At 39.7% G+C, this 21,719-nt stretch overlaps 1 protein-coding gene across 1 annotated transcript in view; it reads left to right on the top strand.

Moving 5' to 3' along the window:
- The window catches only part of exoc4 (exocyst complex component 4), a 102,310-nt gene that overhangs the window by 33,319 nt on the left and 47,272 nt on the right, over positions 1–21,719 (top strand). The window contains exon 11 of the mRNA XM_067490115.1: positions 2,047–2,143. Coding sequence (XP_067346216.1) covers positions 2,047–2,143 — 97 coding nt within the window. The remainder of the gene's footprint in view (positions 1–2,046; positions 2,144–21,719) is intronic.

Here is a 21,719-nt window from a genome sequence, read left to right as displayed (position 1 = left end):
TGTTGTCTCTTCCACTTTTCAAATGGAACTTGTTCCATTAGAAATGTATTATAAAGCCCGGGCACAGGGAACAATGGGTTGATATGCATTTGAATGCAAGGCTAGGCAGGCTGTGCAGGTAATGCAGAACCGGCTTTCGTACCTTGGCGAGGCGTCTTTGTGTTATATCACACGAGCTTTGCAAGGCCGTATTGGACATGGAAATGAAACAGAGGAAAACAACCGAGCGAGGCTTTGTGCCAAACCAAACTCTCACCATTTCAGAACACATACATGCACACACACCCTTCAAATTCAAAACCTTATCAAAAGTAGCTTGGATCACAGACTAGTTTGATTTCTGTCCAGTGTTTCCTCTTGACTTACTTTCTACATTCAACGCCACATGATTTCAAATGAGCAGATAGTAAAACAAAAATTTAGTCAGCAGGTTGAGCCTCATATTCCTACAGTCTTCAAATCTTAGCAGCAACTTTTTTTCCTACATTTGAATACTTAAGCCTTGTAGTTATATTATTATTTTGTACAATGCAAGTGAACCCTAACCCTAAATCAAGAAATTCTAATGAATTTTATTGTCTTGACTAGATTAATAGGAACATGCCCCCATTTTGCTGCTTTCACAATTTGCTCATGACCACTACATGAACCTTTACATTAACAGGCATTAATTCGTAGCGCTCTTCCAAAACTTGCATGCACACACGTACGAACTTACACATGCAGTAGAGAATCCTCTGCAGTTTGCCATATTGACAACAAGCTGAAATTTGCAATTTCTTCTACATCAATTATATCGATTACTTCAGGATGAGTGGAGGTAATGAGCTTTGGTGTTCTTTCTCTCCCCTGTGATCTCCCTGCTTCTTCTGTCTGCAGCCCACCCCTCCCCCGTTCTGACCATGTTACATGGCAATGATTTTCTGATTAACCCTGTTAGCTGTGAGCTTCACTCACACAGTGCTGCATTTGGGATGCATTTACATTTGTGATGATGAACTACACTGGAAGAGTGATGTGCCTATTATGGTTTAAGGTGGACTCCTACTTAATGCAACATAAACAAAACATGATAAAAGAATAATACTAGCTTAAGAACTATTGATAAATGGAGGGAACAACATTTTTCCAAGCACTTGCTAGGCAGATTAGAGTTAAGGGTCATCTACGGTGCGGCACCTTTGGGGTTGGTGGAGATTTTGTGTCCTGTACTACAGGACTTTTAAGAATAATCTGAATGTTTAAAGTGCCATCCTATATCTGATCTATAGTACAGTCAATACATCTAACAAAGTAAAGGAATTACAAGTGTGAATATAAAAAATCTGGCTTTGTTTTTGAGTTTTATTAAACAGGGTATTTTAAATACAACAAATGAAAAAGCCCCGGACAAAAATGATGGTATGCAAACCACTGCAAACAAGGGATTTTTGTAGCGCTCAGTGAGACCTCTGCACCTGCCGACAGGTGGTTTGGCTCATTCTTCTTAAACAAACTGCTCCAGCTCTCTTAGGTTTGAAGAGGCTACAATACTATGGGCCTTAAACTTTTACAGAGACCTGAAAATGCTTGGATATGGTTTTAAAGTTATTACCTTTAACATATAATTTTGTTTCAGATCTTCTCAGACAGCTCTCTCTTGCTTTCTTTGGTCCCTGTTCAATGTGGTGAATGCAACGGCAGCAAGCAGAATTATGACTTTTCCCCAATTAAAATAGGATAAAAAGCTGATTACAAGATAGAAGACATGTGTGACGATAATCCAATTATTTATAAAAACTAAAAACAAAACCAAACAAAAAAAACCTGTCCAGGGCTTTTTTTTTTATTGTTGTATTATTAAAACTTAATCAAAAATTCAAAGCAAAGTCAGATTTTTATTTCCTAAAAATTAATTCTATTACTTCTGGCAGTTTCAGGTTATTTCTGAGAAAACTGTTGATTGATCAATTTATTTATTTTGTGTCAGAGGGTACCAACAATTTCATCCGTAGATGGCTACTATGACAATTGTGACTGAGCCAAGGCTTGTTTTCTGTGTTCTAGGTGGTGCTGATGACAACCTGATTGAAGGGGGAGAAATGAAGTTTGTGTGTAAGCCAGGAGCGAGGAACATCACTGTGATCTTCCAGCCGCTTCTCAGGTACAATGCACGAAACACATAACATCCAGCTATAAATTGCAATTATTTTAGTCAGAAAAATGACCAGCAACTTTAAACAGTAAGAAACACATGATAATCTATCAGTGCAAATCTCAAATGATGATTAGATAATGATCTCAGTTGTTGGTATGGTGCTGCCTGTTATATTATTAATGCAGCTGAAGTACTAATATGATGACTGTAGACTGAGTGGAGACACATAAAAAGATGTTTTCACCATTCTTCAAGCATTTGCAAATTATAATTTCACACAGGCCTTTCTTTTAATTTGACAGCATTTTGCAGTAGAGGAGTGAATTGTGTGCGGGTGCTGAAATGCAAGTAAATTAGTGGTGGCACACTGAATACCAAAGATGTGGTAATATTAACTTTAAAGTGCTATCATGATGTGGACAAAAGCATCACAGTTCCAAGACATTTTATTGCGTGACACCTCTGATTTCAGGATCAGAATAACATAACGTTAATAAACCACGGAGCCTGATGTTTTTACTGACTACCAAAGATGTTGGGGAGGATTCCATTAACTTTACAAGATGTATGTGTTAAAGTGCCTCTGGTGTCATACTAATCTGTCAGACAGGAACCGCCAGGCCTCGAGACATATGAAGCCTGGGACATGACTCAGTACCAGTAAAATGTAAACTAATTATATTACACAGCCTCTTAGTGAGTAACTGTCAGTTTCAACCGTTTTAATGTGCAGTGGGATATTGCAAATCAAACATGATGTAATATTGTGCATCTTAGGTTCAGAAATGTTTTGTTGATGCCATGCAAAAATTGGCATTGACTGCCACACTCACTGCTATTTGCCCATTACATTTGAGTATTTGAGAGGGTTTGTCTTTGTGGTACTGATCTGTATGTCTGGTAGTTCTCTATACTCCACTGTGGTCTCAGTGGACTAGTGGAAATCTAATAGTGAAGCAGTTTAATTGAATTGGCCTCGGTGCAGAGATACATTACCTTTATCCATCCATTAAACAGACGTGTCTCCTACTTCCACACCATGGTGCTTGGTGTACATTTCTACAATTTTAACGAGATGGTACATATTTGAATGCATAGAGATTTTAATACTTCATTTGAATGTGTATGATGTTGGCAAATTGCTTCTTGAATACTGAGCCAGTGGAGTGCAGTACAGTAGCTACAGCAGACACAGGCCATCTGGGTAGCAGCTGTGTTATGAAGTAGTTAACTTATGATGCTGTTTAACTCTGCAGAAGTCTTTAATCTTGCAGTGCAGTCAGTGAATACAGGTAAAACTATAATTAAAGTCAACAAATTAGATTTTTTTTCAAGTATACTGGAAGCTAAATGAGTTGTATATCATCCCCTGAGCAATACAGTAAATGTAGGAGTGAGTACTAAACACGACTGACCCATTAAGCTACTTTGCACTCAATCCCAAACTGAATTTATTAGATCCATTTTGCTCTTCATCACACCCCCATTAACCTGAGCTGTATTCTCACTGGTTGTGCTTCCTTTTCTATGACTGATAAACACAGTTTGAAAACATATTCCTGGCTTCAAAGAGCAAGGTTTGGTTAGGTGCATGTGTGTTGACACTTGTGTGAATTCATGTCTTAATGCGTGCTGTCTGCATAATGTCTATCTTTGAAGGTGTTCGCCTGTATATTTATGTCCCTTTACTGATGCTTTGGCATTGGATTTTTCTGTCTCCTTCCACCTAATTTCTCTCTTTAACGTTCAACCCCTGTTCACCGTGGGTCTGGCCAAGCTTTTGTCTGTACAAATGACCAAAAATAAAACGGTGACTAGTTCTCTTCCTACATCTCCCATGTTCTCGGTAATGGTTCATATCAATCACACCAAACTGCCCTGCACACAGGGCTCTCTCTACTTTCACTCCCTCCCACCATCCAGCCCTCTCTAGACTTCCAGTGCCAATGGAGCACTGTTGCTTGCAGATGCTTTTCTAATGGCAAAGCTCTGGCACTTGGCTGATGGATCACTACACCTCCTGCAGCCAGCCATGCAACTCATAGCAGCTTAAATGACAAAAGCAGTTGGGGTTTGCAGCAAAGCAAATCAGTGATGTGTGTGGCAAATGTGTAGGCGTTTGAGGCACCAGGATCTTAATGTTTGATTTCAAATGTTTTTTTCCATGTTGTGGTTTGTTTCTTTTCTCCCTTTACATCAAGTATACTTTATATTTTCATATTTTTGTGCATTTATATCACTAAGATAAGTAGTAGAGCTCACCATGGTAACCTATGCCAAATGGCTGCCTTAGTTTTTCTTGAGAGAATCAATGTGTCAGCAGCCTAACTAATAACTTATATAGTGAAGGGGTCATATTATAATTCCCATTCTTACTAAGCAAGAGTTAGGTTTGGATTTTGTTACTTTTCTCATTCTTGTTATTTTTTGACTTTTCTGTGAATAATAATTTTATCTTAAGTCATGTTAAGTGCTCCACTCCTAGTACAGATCAGTACATGCAACCGACCCTACTGATGTCAGTTGAACCCTTTAAATTGTGTGTTCTTTGAAAATTGATGGTAATAAAACTAAATTAAAGGAAAGATTTGGAATTAAACTTTTCTCAGTTTTTGAAGAAGACGAGCTGGTTCTGTCATCTGTCTCAACATCTTTCTGAATATCTGTTTTAGGCTTAGTTGTGGTGTGATTTGTAGTAAGTGAATGACTATGTTTGATTCCTCAAAAGTGTTGGATGACACATGTCAGAGTGCTTCATACTGTACGTCTGTAAAGATATGTGGACAATTATGGGGCCGACATAGGAAAATGTTTGTGCATGTAGCAGACAATTTAGATTGACCTGTAGGGTCTCCCCCTGACATTTGGGTGGCATTTACACCCCTTGCTTTGGATGAGGTTGGCATTTTGAAAAGCTTCAGCAAGCCCCTAATCTCTCCTCGTTCACCCTCCACAGGATGACCAGGCAGGACTATACCTCATCATGCCGTGTTTGTTGCTGTGTAGCAAATCTGAATGTGTTTTTGTGTGTAAAAGGATTTACACGTGTGCTATACACTATTTAATTAAAAGCCAATCACTCGCACCATACACACAAATATAAAAACTGTTAAATGTGAGTAACTCTTAATTGTTTATTGCTGAACCTTTGGGCTAAAACACTCACAAAGGAATCAGGGATTCAGCTTGTTTTGGTGTTAACTAATTGGTCAAAGTTACATTTCTATGATGCATTATTTGGACAAAATGAAGAGTTGGAGAGAAAAATATTATAACTAAATGATGGCCTGATATGGGAAATAGATATTTTAAGAAACCCATATTTTGTTAATTACTCAAAGTCAACAACTTGCCTTCTCAAGGTCTTAATGTAATAGTAACAAACCTTTGCCTGGCTAATTTCCATTCAGACTTCTGATAATTTAGCTGTTATTTAATTACTGTACTAGTTTTGACTTCCCGTAGATTTTTAGCCTGAATAACTGTGGGGGTGTTTTGTTTGCACGATTTAGTCATCCTACAAATTTGTTTACTGTCACATTCAGATTTTTACTCAAACCCTTGGGAGTATGATGATGCACAGTTTTCTGTGTTTGCATCTGTGCACCAAAATATAAACGAAGCCTAACATCATCCTGCTGGTTTTCATATAATGTCAGCCTTGTAGGTGTACGGGGTTGGATTCACGGCTGTGCAGAACTCTGTGCGCACACAGCAATGGCTTGTTAAAACTACTCATCTTGATGTGCAGATACTTAAAAGAATACAAGGCTTTCTTAAAGTTGGTTGTGCAGCAAGTGTCCGTGGTTGGGGAGCGAAAAGAGTCAGAAGGTCGGAGGTTGACAGAGAGTGCCTGGGGGAAGCAAAGAGGGAAGGACAATGGAATAAGTAATGAAAGAAATAAGGAGTAGATAGAAAGTTGGATGACAGCAAAAGGACAGGAGGGCTCTGCCTCCCACCACTGTAGCATGTGGTGAAAATGATACACGCCATGACTCTGCACTAATTTCACACTCTCATTAACTTCCCTCCTGAGCATTGCACACAGACCAAGATAAATAGAGAGAGCAGGAGCTTGAGATGAAACAGCAGATCTCTTAAAGGAGATTTGAAAAAGTGCTTTTGAGATTTCACAAATGAATTAGCTAAGACTTACACTGTTCAGTTGTCAGATAGTGTGTCCAAGGAGAAAGCTTTGGTTTCCACATTCCCAGTCACATATTAAAGAACAGGGATTTGCTGTGATTAATAATTATTTTAACAGACCTGGATAGTGTGAGATTAGGGTGATTTACAGTTATTACCTGTGAAGACACATCTACAGTACTTAGTAATTAAATCCAGTAATTATTGTTCGTATGGGGAACAGTGTGTAAAATATTATGTTGTTATATTTTGGTGTGCTTTTTTTATTGGAGGGTTCTGTTAAAAGAAATGATTGCATTATATAGTTTTTACCTTCATCAGCAGCTATTTTATAGTAGGTAAAGCAGCAGCAAAGGGTCATAAGCCAAATTGCAAAGGCTAGGAGTTGACATGATTTGATTTTTATTGTTTACTAATGATGAGCAGACGGATGAGCACGTTTTATTATTGCTGTCTTCGTCAAGCTAGTGCTGCATAGTAGGCACCATCCATATGCTCCCTATTGGATTATGGCAGCCAGTACTCAGGTATTTATGATCCATACAAGTCCTGCAATTACACACTTTTTATGATGTTGATTCACGAGGCAATTTGTAGGTCAGCATGAGAAGTCTCATTCCCAGTAAAAGACTACATGGTAAAGCACAGGATTAAAACTATTATCAGATACATCCCAGATTAAAAAGCGAGCACTGAAAATCACTTTGTGGCGCTTGTAGTTGCCCACTGAGTTGGCCTGTGTATAACCTATTTCAAACATGCAAATTCCCGCAGCTGCATTGTTTGTGTTATAACCCTAACCAACCTTCATTTAGTTTAGTAGCTTCACAATTAGTGGTGAAGTTTTCTTTCAACAATAACATCTGTAGTCAAGCTCAAAGAGTTGTCTGCACAGGCCATTAAAATGCAGCACGGACGTCTTGTCTTAAGTCTTACACATACAAGCACGTACTGCTTTTCTCTGCCAGCCTTTGCTCTCTTTTCTAATCTTTTCTCACTCGTTCAAGAGGATTTTCCTCAGTAAATAGCAGCCACCCTCTCTCCTTTTCTTTCTAACCCACATCCATTAAAAACTGGGAGCATAGTTGGGAATCGGGGTAGAGAGGATTTTACACAGGAAAGGTCAAAGATAGAGAGATAAAGAAGGGAGAAGAAAGAAACCCAACTACAAAAAAAAAGACAGCAGATGGGAGGCAATAGAAAAAAAAAAATCCAAAGGAAAAGATAACAAAAAAGACAACAGACAGGTGGGATAAGAGAAGGGTGAGATAAGACCGAAGAGGAAGAAAGTGCAAAAGAATAGAGGCTTAGATTGTACGTTTGCTGCATTGCATGTTAGCACGCTTTAAATTTAAGTTATATGCAAACACTGGCAAGAAAAATCCAAGGACACAATGGAGAAGCTAAACTGCTTAACAGTGAGTTTTAACCAGTATGCACAGTTCTGGAACGTATTGGTGAGAGAGTCGGAGAGAGAGTCTGAGATTTGTGAAATATGTCAAAAGCTGATGAAGTTGACAATATTCTTTTAGTAACTCTGCATACTTTGGATGAAATTGGGTTATTAGTGTTTCTATTAATCAGTCTATTTTTTGTCATAAGTTTCACAGAGCCAATGTAGCCTGACATGCGTGGTGATCATTTAACTCGGTGGAATTAGCTCAAAACTGTTAGTGTTGCTGCTGGGGCTTGAGTAATGATCAGTCAACCTTCACACTAACAAGCTGAAGTGAAGGAAACATGCACATATAAAGTTTGTAAAATGGCAAAGTTTAGAAGGATGATGCAGATCACAGCACCGTGTTTATCCGCTGTGATTTTGCTTGCAGACCCTGAGCAGTATGTCTCAAAGACTTTGATAAAAAGCTCCACTAAAACAAGTATCACCAAGACAAAGAAATGAAAAAAAGCATTTCCAAAAAGTCAATGCAATGTGACGGCTGTGAAACGGGTGAAATGTTTGCTTTTGCTGAAAGCTGAATTGAAGCTGAACTATTTAAAAATAGCTGAAAGTTTAGCTTTCGCTAAAATATCTGATATGTTTACTATAAAAATGTAATGTCCCCTACCATGAGAACAGCAGCTTTACTCCAACAGTTTATAAACTGCTCAGACTTTATCTCGCAAATTGTGTAAAATGTGTAAAATCATTTTTCCTTTTAACTTAATTAAAAACAGTGAATGGCAGAAGGCTTCACCAATCACGTTGATATATGGTGATTTATTTGAAGATACCCCGTTTGAGATTTAAGGAGAATTTCTGGGCCTCGATTATAATGGGGTCCAATGGGAGTTTCATACAGGACTCTCTCTGTTTTTGGCACTTATCACTATGAGAGTTAAATTTCCTGAAAATAACACAAAAATACCTACGTCTTAATGTATAATGTGTTAAGGAAAGATAAAAGTTCCCCGAAGAAAAAAGTGGATAAAAGGTGAAGCTAGAAGTTAGAGTGAATGTGATGTCCCCCCCATCTAGCTGGGCTGACATCCTCAATACACACTAATGGAGAAGTTGAAAATTCACCAAAAAGTACCTCAAACCTAAACTGTGATTATTCAAAAACCGTAAAACATATTAAAAAGCGGAATCCAAGGCTGATAGCTGAAAGTCTTGTGATTTGCTGAAGTGTAAATGGACTCTCTAGGCTGAAGTATGCCCAACAAATCTCTCCATTGCTGAAAAAAAGCTGAATATTTTAAAAAGTATAAAAGATATTAAAAGCCTGAATACTAAGCTGAGCACACATGTCCTTAATAAGCTGAACGTTTTGAAGTTTGAAACTAAGGATGCCCATAGAGAAGGGTACCTGCTGGATGTCTGCAGAACACAGAGCCAGTTAGCTATGAATCTGTCAGGTGCCCCTACCTGTCCTTAGCAGCACCACCGTATCTTTATTCTTTTATCTCTCTGATGCCCTCCCCACAGGACGACACACACACACACACACACACACACACACATACACAGACACAATGTTGTCAATAAAACTGCCTGTTTTATCACTTCCCAAAAGTGCAACTTCAGCCACTTTCTAGTGAGGAGCAGAGTTTCCAATCTCCCTGTGTCTTACGAGCACACGCATGCACAGAAACCGGCACACACACTGCAGACATGAACACTGCATCCACACACATGCAGCAGATATTGTGCAGGAGATTAGAGGCAACATTGTGGGGGTCTTTTCTCTAGCTATAGAAGGTGGATAAACTCTTTGATTGTGTTGATCCATGCTATAATGGAATCAGACTCTGTTTCTGGGCAACCTGTCTGACAGACTCCTGTGAAGCAGACAGTCGTTAGTCTGAGCTTAAGGGGGGGGGTCTAGTTTATCTGAACACTCAGCAGTAGACCTCTTATGAGGTCCATGTGGGGAATAAAAGCAGATACTGGGAACCTTGGTCAGATTAGAGGGTGAAATTGTGCCCGGACACAAGCATTAATATACACCTTAGACACACATACACACTGATAAAAGTCTTTGAAACTTGTCCAGATGACCAGGTCATACAGTAATCACACAGATGTTCACACAGTCATGCTATCCCCATCGATGTTGTCCACCTGCAGTGTTTGATTGTCTCTGATTTGCTACTTTTGAAGGAGACTAGATTGTATTCTCAGGAGATTTGTTGGTGTGTGTTGATGTGTGTATGTGTGTGTCTTAGTGTATTGTGTCACAACAATAATTGAATGAAAAGAAAGTCTGCATTTCGTAGCGTGTATGGTAATTTAATTAAGCCTAATATGGTTCTTTAGACCTGTTGCTATGAAAGGACAGAAGTGGGAGGACAGAATGCCCTTAATGCTCATCAAATGAATGCCAGAGGGAGCCACTGCCAAGGAGAGAATTACTGAACCACAATGAAGAGATGTTTTCTCCACGAGTCGCTTTCTGACATGTTCTACAGCCTTTAGTTTTCTCCTTTTTTATGTCATTTCTTGCATTTAATGGGGATGTAAGCAGCTAAACAAAAATAGAAAAGCAGGATAGAGTTTTATTGCCTTCTAAAGACTGAAAGTTTGAAAAAAAAATATTCTCCTGTCCTTTGGAGACTACTCAGAGATGTCAGAGATGGGTGATTTACAGTTAGTCTCTTGTTCCTGTCCCACACATTTCTTTTTCTTTTCTTCTTCAAATTCAGCCTCAGACGTCTATCTTTCCACTTTCTATCCTCCCATCCCTTGACAACATAAGCTGCCACTCTGTGTTACTGTCACATGAGCGAGCGCCAGCCCCCGCATCACAGCAGCCTTTGATTGGCCAGGCCTTTCCAGGTCGGTGAGCTGCTGCCTGATAATAACCTTGTTTGATTGCTGGAGCAGAGATATAATTGATTGATCTGCTCACCCTGTCTGGAGCTAGGCTTCTGAAGTAGCCTTACGGATGTGTGTGTGGGTGTATGTATTAAAGTTGGGAGGGGAGTCGGTTGATTGTTGAGGGGAGCTCTAGATAACTACACACACAAAACCTCAGCTCACTAGAAATTAAAACACATACACATATTGTATACCCACACACGTCTGTTATTATATAGTATTGCATTCAGTAGGTGCCGCAAGGGTGAAGATGCAGAGGGAGAATATGGAAAGTTTGTTTTTTTTAAATGGTTCCCAGCACATCTGCCCTGTGCACCTCTCTAAAAACACACTCACCAAACAACAAGCCATTAAACCTCATTAAGATTCTCCAACTCCCTCTGAAAAAATTGTTTGTGAAGTCCTAATTGGTGATTACATAACTCCATCCTTCTGGATAGTTAATTATTCTCAAGCATAGATGGGTCTGAACTCAATGCAGCATCTAATCCAATAGTGGCTAAACAGACTGTAGGCAGGTTTAAGAGACACTATTTCACAGTTAATAATTGGAGTTGGAGAATGTTTGTCGTGTGTGTGTGTGTGTGTGTGTGTGTGTGTAAAATTGAGATTTTAGAGGCTAAGGCTGTGGTTTGGTTCTTTGTGTCCTATTATGTTTCCTAACTAACTAATTTGCTTGGTTTATTAATTATTGGGTTATTCACATCATGGCCACATTTGACTGAGTATGAGTACAAACAACATTTCCTGCTCTTGTCTTCGATTTGTAAATTACTTCTGGCTCTGCTCCTGTACCAGTTGTTTTGAAGCATCATCTATTTGCATTGAATTGTTTAGTTTTTTTCTCCCAAACCATTCTGAGTGTGGCCCAGTAGAGATGAATTATTTCAGATAATGTTTCTAAGTCTAACCAACTGTGCATTACCTGTACCCCAACTGAATAATTTCTAGCCTAAGCTGCACGATGAAGAGCAAACCAAACCACCGAAAATAACACAGCATACATTTCAATGGAGATGGATACTTTTCCTCCTGCCCTATCACTAATGGTTGGATCACTGACCAGTCATGCTGGAGTCATGGTGTGTCCATTGAGTGTGCAACCAGTGGAAAAGTCAAACTGGCAGATTCTGATTGAGCTCTCCTCTCCTCTCATCTCCTGTCTTCCTTTCCTTTCCTTTCCTCAGCTTTGCTTTTTTGCTTCCTTTCCCGAACATAAAAATGTTATCAATTTATATATGCACATTTTGGACAACGACTCTGTATCCTTCCAGGGCTTTAAATTCTGGCTCAGAGAAGGAGGAATCGATGCACATTTATCACGTCTCTTTGAAAGTTCGGCAGACCAGCAGACGTACACGCGGTTCCTCCACTTTGCACTATCTGCTCCCCTGTTTGTCACTTAAATAAATGAAGCATGGGAAGTCAAGGGATTGAAACACTTTTGCAATAAGGTGTAACAGCACTGAACTGCCAGGCTTTTCTCTCAAGGCTGATGAGCAGCAAAAGTGTAAACACATTCACCAAAGCCCCCCCCCCCCCCAACACACACACACACACACACACACACACACACACACACACACACACACACACACACACACACACACACACACACACAAACACAAACACAAACACAAACACACGCACACACAAACACACACACTTGAAAGTGGCCATTTCTCTTAACCTGGTTGGCTAAATTCATTACATCCACCCAAAATAGAACCCACATCCAAAACAATGAAGATTGGAGGTAAAATTTACCCCTAACAGATCTGAACAGATTTGTAAAGGGGAATGAACAACATAAGGGAGGTGGGGAAAGGAGCAGGAAAAAGGCAAAAATCCATTATGTTTGATGTTAGTGTCTCGTTCTGGCAGCAAATGGTGGTAGAAAAACCCTGTGAAATGACATTAGGGGCGTCTTGTAATGTGATTTTTGCTATGTGTGAATATGAGATTTCTAATGGATTTGAGCACATTAGAACAGTCTTTATCTGTAGTATTTATCCCCCTGGTTTCAAATGCAATTTGCCAAGGATGACGTTTCACTCTGCTTTCACTCAGCTCACCAGCTTTTTGGCCAGAAGGGATGTGGGGGAGGATTATATTATTTTCCCTTTTTTTGTGCCACTACATAAAGATATCATGATAAATATTCGTGGCACAGCCTTTGTGACAAATTGGTATATTACAGTATGATACCCAGATTCTTTCTTTAAGATGGGCAAAGGAGAGCCATTCCTGTCCGACATTTTCTAATTTTGTGTGAGTGCGTTTTTTTTGTATTTCCTTACTGTGTGCATGTGTGTGTTTGGATGACATGCATTTGTACAGTGTCCATTCATTCCATCTTTGGTCCAAAAGAATCTTGACTGATATCCTATAAAATGGCGGGTTATATACCTAGAAAAGTACTGTGCCATGATTGAAGCAGTAATGCATCCACATTTGTCATCCGAGACATGAAAGGACAGGATCACATTTTTTCAGTCTGCCTAAAACAACAGTCAGGTGTCTATATGAACACTGATACAAGTTTTACTTGCCGTTACCATTCCTTCTGTTCATACTGGGCATTAAGAAAGCTCTTCTTTAATACCTTAGAAAATGATACAACTTTGGATTTATACTCAATTTTATAAACTCAGATGTCTTAAGTCTAATTTTACCCTTAGATTCCCAAACGATTCCATTTGACAGAGAACAATAACTGTGGAGTTTGACTCCTATCATTTTCTAATGTATTAAAGCAGAGATTTTTCAATGGCCAGTATGACGAGGGGGAATGGCTGCAGCAAGAAAGGCAACTTTCAGTATGTATATGAGCAATTGCGGTCATTTTAAGACATACTTCAAATAATATGAACTTGTCCTTTAACATGTTAAACCAGTGCTAAAATAGTGGACACACAAACACGTATGTGTTTTAAGCTGTTGCCAAACTTGAATACTTTAGCTGACTAGTAAAATTTTTGTCAACAATGCACACAACAACTCACAATGTCATTTGTAAGTATTGAATCTGGACTTAAAGAGTTTTTGGGCTTCTGAAATGGAGCACAGAGAATGTAATTGGATTTTGTTGAGCCCAGATTACAGTTCTAGAAGAAGTCAAACTGAGCACTCTCTAAGCTCACTGGGGAGACAAGCACATAGGAAAATAAAATGAATAATGAAATAAATAAATAAACAAAACACATCAGTGTGAATTACTACTTTTGTTGACATGAGAATATACCGCTGCAGGTCTTTCCTGATCAGTTGAGCCAACACTTCTTGATGCATTTTTCAGCACAGTGGAGCTCTGGATAGGATTTCTAGCAGCTTTTAGTGAACAGACCAGCCTGGTGTAAGGCTCCATTGCTCTCAGGGTACCATTTTCGTAGCACTCCATCAGTATTTCACGTAGCTTGTATTATAAAAAAGACAAAGACTCATGTTCATCTTCAATTTTCCTGACACCCTAATATCTGTCTCTGACTGATTGGGGTCACAGCATCCCTGATTAGCATGCACAGTTACGTGTTCCTGCCAGCATTTCCGCAAATTGTCCCAAATCAGCCAATGTGGTGCACTCCAAGCTCTCTGCAGGCTTAATGAGCTAGATTAAGAAGGAAGTCATTTAACCCCTGCCTGCGACACACACGCACACAAACAGTGTGGATAGGCATATGTACTCATCACAACCAAACAAGCATGAGCACAGACAGATACACACCACCTCACCTCCACCCTGCATTTCAGCAGATAGGAGATGGAGCGAGGCCATTATGCAAATGTCAGGTGTCAAGTGTAAATGAGATTGGAGGGATGGGAAACAGAAGTATTGAATATCACACCAGCTCCCTTGGCAACTGCACCAAGGTAATGAGAGCATTCTAGGACGTAGGTTGGCAGAAGCCTTTGTTTCACTGAAAGATAACGGAGTGAGATGAATAAAAAATTGAGCAAGTCCACTGGGTCTAGTTGACCAAAGAAAAGTAGATGACACTACCACTTCGCTTATTTATATTTGCCCCTCATCCACCCCTTGTGTAATCCATGCGTTATCTAAAGCTCCCTCTTATGGTCATATTGGCTTCACCAGTAGGACAACGATGTTTTACAGTTGTCCAAAACAATTATCTCGTATCACTCTGAAACTGTCTTATGTAAATGTTATAATAATGCCCATGCTGACATAACTAGGTGGTTTTATTTTGTGGCAAATGATCCGTTGTAGCGTCCCTCAACTCTCGGGACAAGCCAAAAGGACATAAAAAAGAATATATATCTCTCAGTATTTTTACTCTCTCTATAACTGTAGGCTGACTACTTACTACTCTGACTTTACAATCCTCTTTTATTGTCTCTCCACCTCTACTTATTTCTCTGACTTTTTAAAACTGGCTGGCTGACTTTAAGCTGGTCCTCATGTCTCTTTAAGGAATACAAATGTTTAATAATGGTAGGTCTAAGCAAAACATTGTACAAGGGTTGTGTGAATATTAGGTGGAAGTGCCCTTGATCATATTTTGTATAAGTACATTTTTAAAAGTATCCTTGTTCTACTTAAAGGCCTGTTTTGTATTTTTTTATTTGTATGAACAAATCTTTCTGCATAGTTTGATGATACACATTATATGTACTTACTTGTTTTAGGTGAATTATTGGTTGTTAGTATTCAGTGTGTGATCTAAAATCTTGATAGCAACTACAAGTTTTGATCAGATCAAAACTTACATTTTTCTCTCGCCTAGTTCAGCCTAAACAAATATGTTTTTACCTGACCTTTGAGAGATCTGCTTTACCCAGCAGGTTTACTTGACTGATCTCGCATACAGTATGTTTCAAACAGCAAGCAGTGTAATATAGTTCAGGGTAAGTGATGAAGACAGCGGCATACATCAAGAACAACTTTTATAAACCTTTTGATCAGCCAAGCAGACCTTGCACTCTCCCAGGTGTCATGTTAATAAGTGCCGAAGTAGATGCAGTAGATGCCTCTGTGTTGCATGGGGATGGAACTAATGCGGATGTGCGTAGTACTACAATAGATTGCTATTTTCAATATTTATAGCTAACAATGAGGAACAGATACAGTAATAATACACTGTACTATATATGTTTAACAAAGCCGTTCACCATTGCCAAAAAGACAGGAAATAACACATGAACATTTATCAGACACTGGAACCCTAATCTTTTTCAGACATATAGAGATGGTGAATGTGAGAACACAAAGGGCTGACTCTTTTGCCCCAAACATTAAATAGTCATTATTTTACCAGCTCCTTGGTACAAAGTCGGAGTAATGTCCAATTGTGTGAATAGAGCAGGTCATTACTTTGCATCCCTCCTTCAGGGAACTAGGGTTATAAACATATCCCATCTTTTCTAATTGTGCGACTAATGCGTTTCATTAATGCTGTAAACAAAACATTTTAATATCAGCAGAGTACATTTTGTGTCATATTTTGCTTCTAGGCACCACCTCATGTCTAAATTAAGCAGAGTATTTGCGTTAAGTGAGAAGGCATCTGACATGGACAGTCTTCTGTTCCAGACATTGTCCTGAGTTCATGTGAGAAAACTGCTTACCTGGGGCTTTACAATCTGGATGACCTCTGCATGCAGAGGTCATGTGTTATGGCGCCCCCCCCCAAAAAAATGCAACTTGAAAAAGTGTTTTTATTTCCTTCATTGATTTTTATTTTGATTTTAACAGTAAAACAGTTCTATCAGTTCTGAACAGTTGTTGGCACACCATAGACACCCGCACACATGCTTATTAAAATAAATGTAGTTCAGACCAAATTTACTTCACACAGTAGCCTATAATTCATGCTTTTATTAGTTAATTGTGTAATTATGGTCTGCTTTAATAAATAATGACCATTGTGTACTGACATTTTATGCTAAATTATCTCAATTATATATAATTATCTTGTTGATTAAGTTAAAACTCAGACAATGATCTGATTTGAACAACACATCATTCTGTGGTTGTGAGAATTTCTCCCATCAGGGAATTGTTTAGGCTCTTCTAACCCCCCCTTTTTTTTTGTCATACAGGTACCTACAATATTTTATGGATGCATTCTCTCTTTTCCCATATGGGCATGTACTTGACAACACACCACTCACACACAACACCCACACACACCTGTCACTTTTTAAAGTGAAACACAAAAAGTTAAAGGTCACTGCCAGCTCAAGGTTGTCTCCACCTCCCCCCCAGAGAGCCCTTTCAAGTGGACACACAGACCAAGACATGACAGTACAACAAGCAGGCTTGGACAGGCTATGAAAGGATCAATGAATAATTTAACCCCTAACATCATACTTTTCCCGAATCTCCACATGCATGTGATGCGTGTATCTGTCTTTGTGCGTGTACGACGTGTTTTCACCTTTATTTTGTCTATGCCTTATATGCTGCGAGGTGGCTGTTTCGGCAATCTAATGTGATGTGTGGGAGTATCATCAAAGCTGTAGGTATGACAGACACACAGCCCTAGAGCTGAACTTCCTGGAATTGCATTTTTTTGGGCCGTCTCCAATATGAGACCTGTCACCTTACTCCCTCCAGGCCATGCAAACTGCAATTGAGGCATTTCTGTGAGGTGCCACTATCGAGGGTGTGTGCTTGTGACGGTTTTTGTGTTTCTGTCTATCTGCTACTGCGAGACGGGTAATGGGCTGGTTTTCATGGCGATGAAGAGTTTTATACATTTTCTGTCATTCCGTCCTCCCACTCTGTGGCCGCCCATCCTCTTTCTTTACTCCGTCCTTTTTACCCTTTTCCAGTCACTGCTTCCTTCTACTTTCAATTTGTCCTTGTTCCTCCACTCCTTCCATGCTTTTCTTACATCTCTCTTTTCCACCTATCTTCACCTCCTGTGCACCACTCCTCCCCTCTCCCTGTCAACACCGTCATAGCTTGGGGAGCCCTTCAGTGTATTACAGACCTCTCACCACTAGTTCTCTTTATGGCACTTTCTCTTTTTAAATTCAATCAGGCTTCAATGGAACCCCCCAGAACCATTTCAATTTACTACCTGGATGCCACGGGATGAAAAGTCCTACGCTAACATAAAGGTCTAAATGGAATGGAAGGCTAACGGAGAGAGAGAGAGAAAGAGAAATAGGGAAGAGAGATGGTGGAAAGGTATGGCAAACAGGGGAGGGGGTGTATTGAAATAGTGTCATGGAGAGATAACAGCAATCGTGGTGTAAAAATAGAGAGAGGCAGGGGAATTAGGGGAAAGAGGGTGAGAGAAAAAGATGAGCGAGAGGGAAGAGTCTGTAGTGTTGAAGGGGATAAGAGACCAGACATGACAGCGGAGAAGAGAAGAAGGAGTAAAATGAAGGGTTGGCAATGAGAGCATGAGATAAGGACACAGTCAGGAGAAGAGGCGATCAAGTTGTTTTTTAATCAGAGGGCAATATGATGTGAAATGGCTCACCTAGCAGCCTGTTAAAAGGAATGCATCAAGCTGTGGACATTCGGGATACTATGCAGTGCTTGTACACTGTGGTTGTGAATGTTGGCGAGGAGGTACAGGAAAAAAATACTGTGCCACTACAAACGTACTGAAATGGGAATGCAAAATGAAAGTAGTTTTCTTTCAGTGAAAAGCTGTCGATGTACATACATAACTCAGCAGAATGGCATTTCTTAACCTGTGGCCAAATATCACAACCATTGCCCATTTCCTGACTACAGTCCTTTTGACCTCGACTTGCTTACTTTCTTTGAAACAACTTTCCATTCAGCCTTTCCTCTGGGCCAAAATAAAATCCTCATGTCCATCAGTGTGTGTTGTGTGCAGGTTTAAGTGTTTTTCTCAGTAGTTTTCCAGGGAATGGAAAAGTGTCTTTGCACTTAGCTCTCTCAGGGGCAGTTGCCATTTCAGTCTCGCTGAGTCATTCACTGAACCGTGAGTGTCCTCCAGTGGCTCAAAAAGTCTGTATCATCACCATCAACTCGGATTAGAAAAGGACATAATGTGTGTGTACGAATGCGTCAGTGTTTGCGAAGGCGAGAACAAATGGCCTTTGACACCTACGAACTTGGCTCCTAAACCATGTCATGTGTTGCTCTCTTACTACAACGCAGCAGAAAACGTTAGATTGTGTGTGGTGACTTTCCCTAAAGGCGGGAAATATTAAGCGCTGCTTCACTGGTCCAGATAAACACGCCTTGTCGTATGAGCTCTGCGCTGACACACGGAGTGTATTTTGCCTCTCTTTTTATTTATTTTTTTGGCTCTGTCTGTACTGCAAAATCATTGTGTAGCTAGTACCTCTAATTAGGCCCAAACTGTCCCTGTCGCTTGTCATTCTTTGACCTGAAATCTGTTGCTTAAAGTCAGAAGTGACTCACTCAGAGAAATGCCAGAGACGTTGGACATAAAATGTGAGTTTCTCACAGTCACCTTGGTGTAGTTATGGATGACTATCAGATTTTTAAGAGACTTAAAATGTTCATGAATCACCAGGCAGTTTTTAAGTCCAAATCTGAGTTCTGTCTCTAGACTTCCTTAGTTATGTGGCTTTGTGTATGATTTGTTAGTCCATAGTAAGATTCTTAAAAACATTCAAACAAACAAAGTGACGGGAAAACTTCACTTAAACTAAACTGCCATAATAAAGGTGATCGAAGATAAGCCATGAAAACGGTTTAGGTAATAATAAAAGTCACTTAATTACTCTGCTCTGTCAGCTTTGTTTTTTACTTCCTGGCATACTTTAATAAAGCAGTCCCCTTCCCCTTGTTTCTGTGAATGTCACCTGTGGGAGACCACTTAGAGCTTAGCTTATTAATCAGACTCGGTTTATAAGGAGGAGATGAACACTTAAATACTTAAGCATAGAGCAGAGGACAATCAAACCAGATAGAAGTTTTGTCTGCACCTGCCTGTGCGACTAGGGGATTGTGTGTGTGTGTGTGTGTGTGTGAGTGTGTGTGTTTGTGTGTGTGTGTGTGTGTGTTTGTGTGTGTTGGAATTAAGTAAACGCTGCCTCTTCTATTAAGACATTGAAAGGACCACATACACACACACACACTCACAGAATGGGACAAGTGCTGTCACCTGCTTCTCTATTGATTGACATTGTACAGCGGTCACAATAGCAGTAATTTAGGCCCAGTAACTGCCCATTGTGACAGCGAGGCACCTTTATCTCTCTGTGGTTTTAATGACTCTGTGTAGCATGTGAAAAAGCACAACTCCTTTAACCATCCATCCTGCATTTACAAGACAAAAAAAAAAGAAAAATGTGAGATATGCTGTATGTTAATAGGGCAGGTTTCTGCAATTTCGGGCAGTCAGTTGTCAGACACTTTTACCCAAAACAATTTAAAAGTGAGGATCCCACACCAGTGTCCTCCCAGGACAATTCAACATGTAGCAACGCAGAACCAGGATGGAACCACTAACCTTGTGGTGTCAGGTACAACTGCTCTACCAACTGATGCACAGCTGGCCATAAAAATACTTACTTTGTTGTGTGAGTTATGAAGAGCTGGAGTTTAACCTAAGGTCTAATCGTAAGCGCATATAACATTAGGACAAATAGATGTTATATTATGCAGCATATCATCAATATCTTAATTTCCCAAATCTAAATTATATCTGATACCCTCACAGAATCTAATTTTATTCCACATATCTTAGTACTTGCCGTTCAGCAGATTTAAAAACCATTATATAAAATTCATACTTAGTGACAAACCATAACAAATAGAATGATAACATCCACAGGCCAATTGGAGGTCGTTGTCAATGGGAATGAAAGAGCAGTGGTCAGGTTTCCTTGCTTCAGGCAACACTCTAGGGAAGGTGTGTGTCTTTGAAACTAAGTGTCAGTGGAGTGGAGGTGGCTTGCAGGGTTTTATACACCTATCATACCTACGCACACACAACCATTAATGTAGTGTCATAAAAACGGCGAGTAGAGAATAATGCAGCAGTAAACTTTAATTCTCCAGCATATTGTTGTCAAGGAGCAAACCAACCTTGTGATTCCCTTAAACTCCTTTTTTTTTTCTTTTGTACTTAAGTTACCTCTCCTGCCCTAAATGCCAAGTTAACAATGACCAAAAGCATTATGTGGCAGTTTGGGACCAAAGAATAGACCTCGGTGCCTCTGCCTGTGAAAAGCTATACTTAGCATCTGCACTGTATTAACTGAATTTGCCTTGACTGCATTACTCTTAGAGAAAAGACTAATGGGAGAGATAGTCAGGTAGAATTAGGGGGAGATAAAGAGTTGGAGTGTGGAGAGCATGCTGTAGGAAGATGGAGGGGTAGGCCAGTAGCCGTGGTAAGGTGGTGATTTGTCTTTGTGGCTCTGTGCTGTTGGTGTTGGCAGCGTCAGCTAACCAAGGCCATCTCATTTCCTGTTGTCTGCAGGAAGCAGCTGTCTGGTACCGCTACTGCTGCTGCTGCTACTCAGAGCTCCTGGTCATCAATCTGCTCTGTTTTAATTGGTCTGCACCACACTGCGACGGGCCTGTACACACACACCAGTGCACACATTGACAGAAATAGGCACAGAGGCAAACAGTAAATGCGCACTCAAGCAATACATGTGTGGGTGCACGCTTATACACAGGTGACATCTGTTGTAAACATACAGATATACAACTGTTTACGTCTACGTCAAGTACAGATAACCACTAATGAACATCACAGTAATTTTTCCATTTGACCCTGGTTTACACTCTTGAGTTTACCTATGTATAGTAACTTATAGTCCTTATAGCACATACAGTCATTAAATGCTGCTACTGTCCCTTGAGATGCAGTTTGCTTGTTAGTTTTTATCTTAAACGTAGAATATATTTGTAGCTTTTTCATAGACAATAAAGAAACCTCCCTAGGACACCACAATAGTTCCCTTGGTGATTTATAGAAAATTGGGAGCTTGGATTTATAGCTTTATAACTACTTTCACAAACAACTCTATATGATTATAAAAGGTCTTCTCTGAATCAGACTTTCAATTTTCAGCTTCTTCACAGGAGGAGAAAACACAGAGATGATTACTAAAGCCTGCTAGGACAGACAGAACTTCATTCTGTTCCTCCTTTGCTGCCTGGTGACAAAGAAACCTGTTTTG

This window comes from Channa argus, chromosome 21 (genome assembly GCF_033026475.1).
Source record: "Channa argus isolate prfri chromosome 21, Channa argus male v1.0, whole genome shotgun sequence".
Lineage (NCBI taxonomy): Eukaryota > Metazoa > Chordata > Actinopteri > Anabantiformes > Channidae > Channa > Channa argus.
The sequence above is the reverse complement of the archived record's forward strand: the minus strand, read 5'-3'. Positions and strand labels throughout refer to the sequence as shown.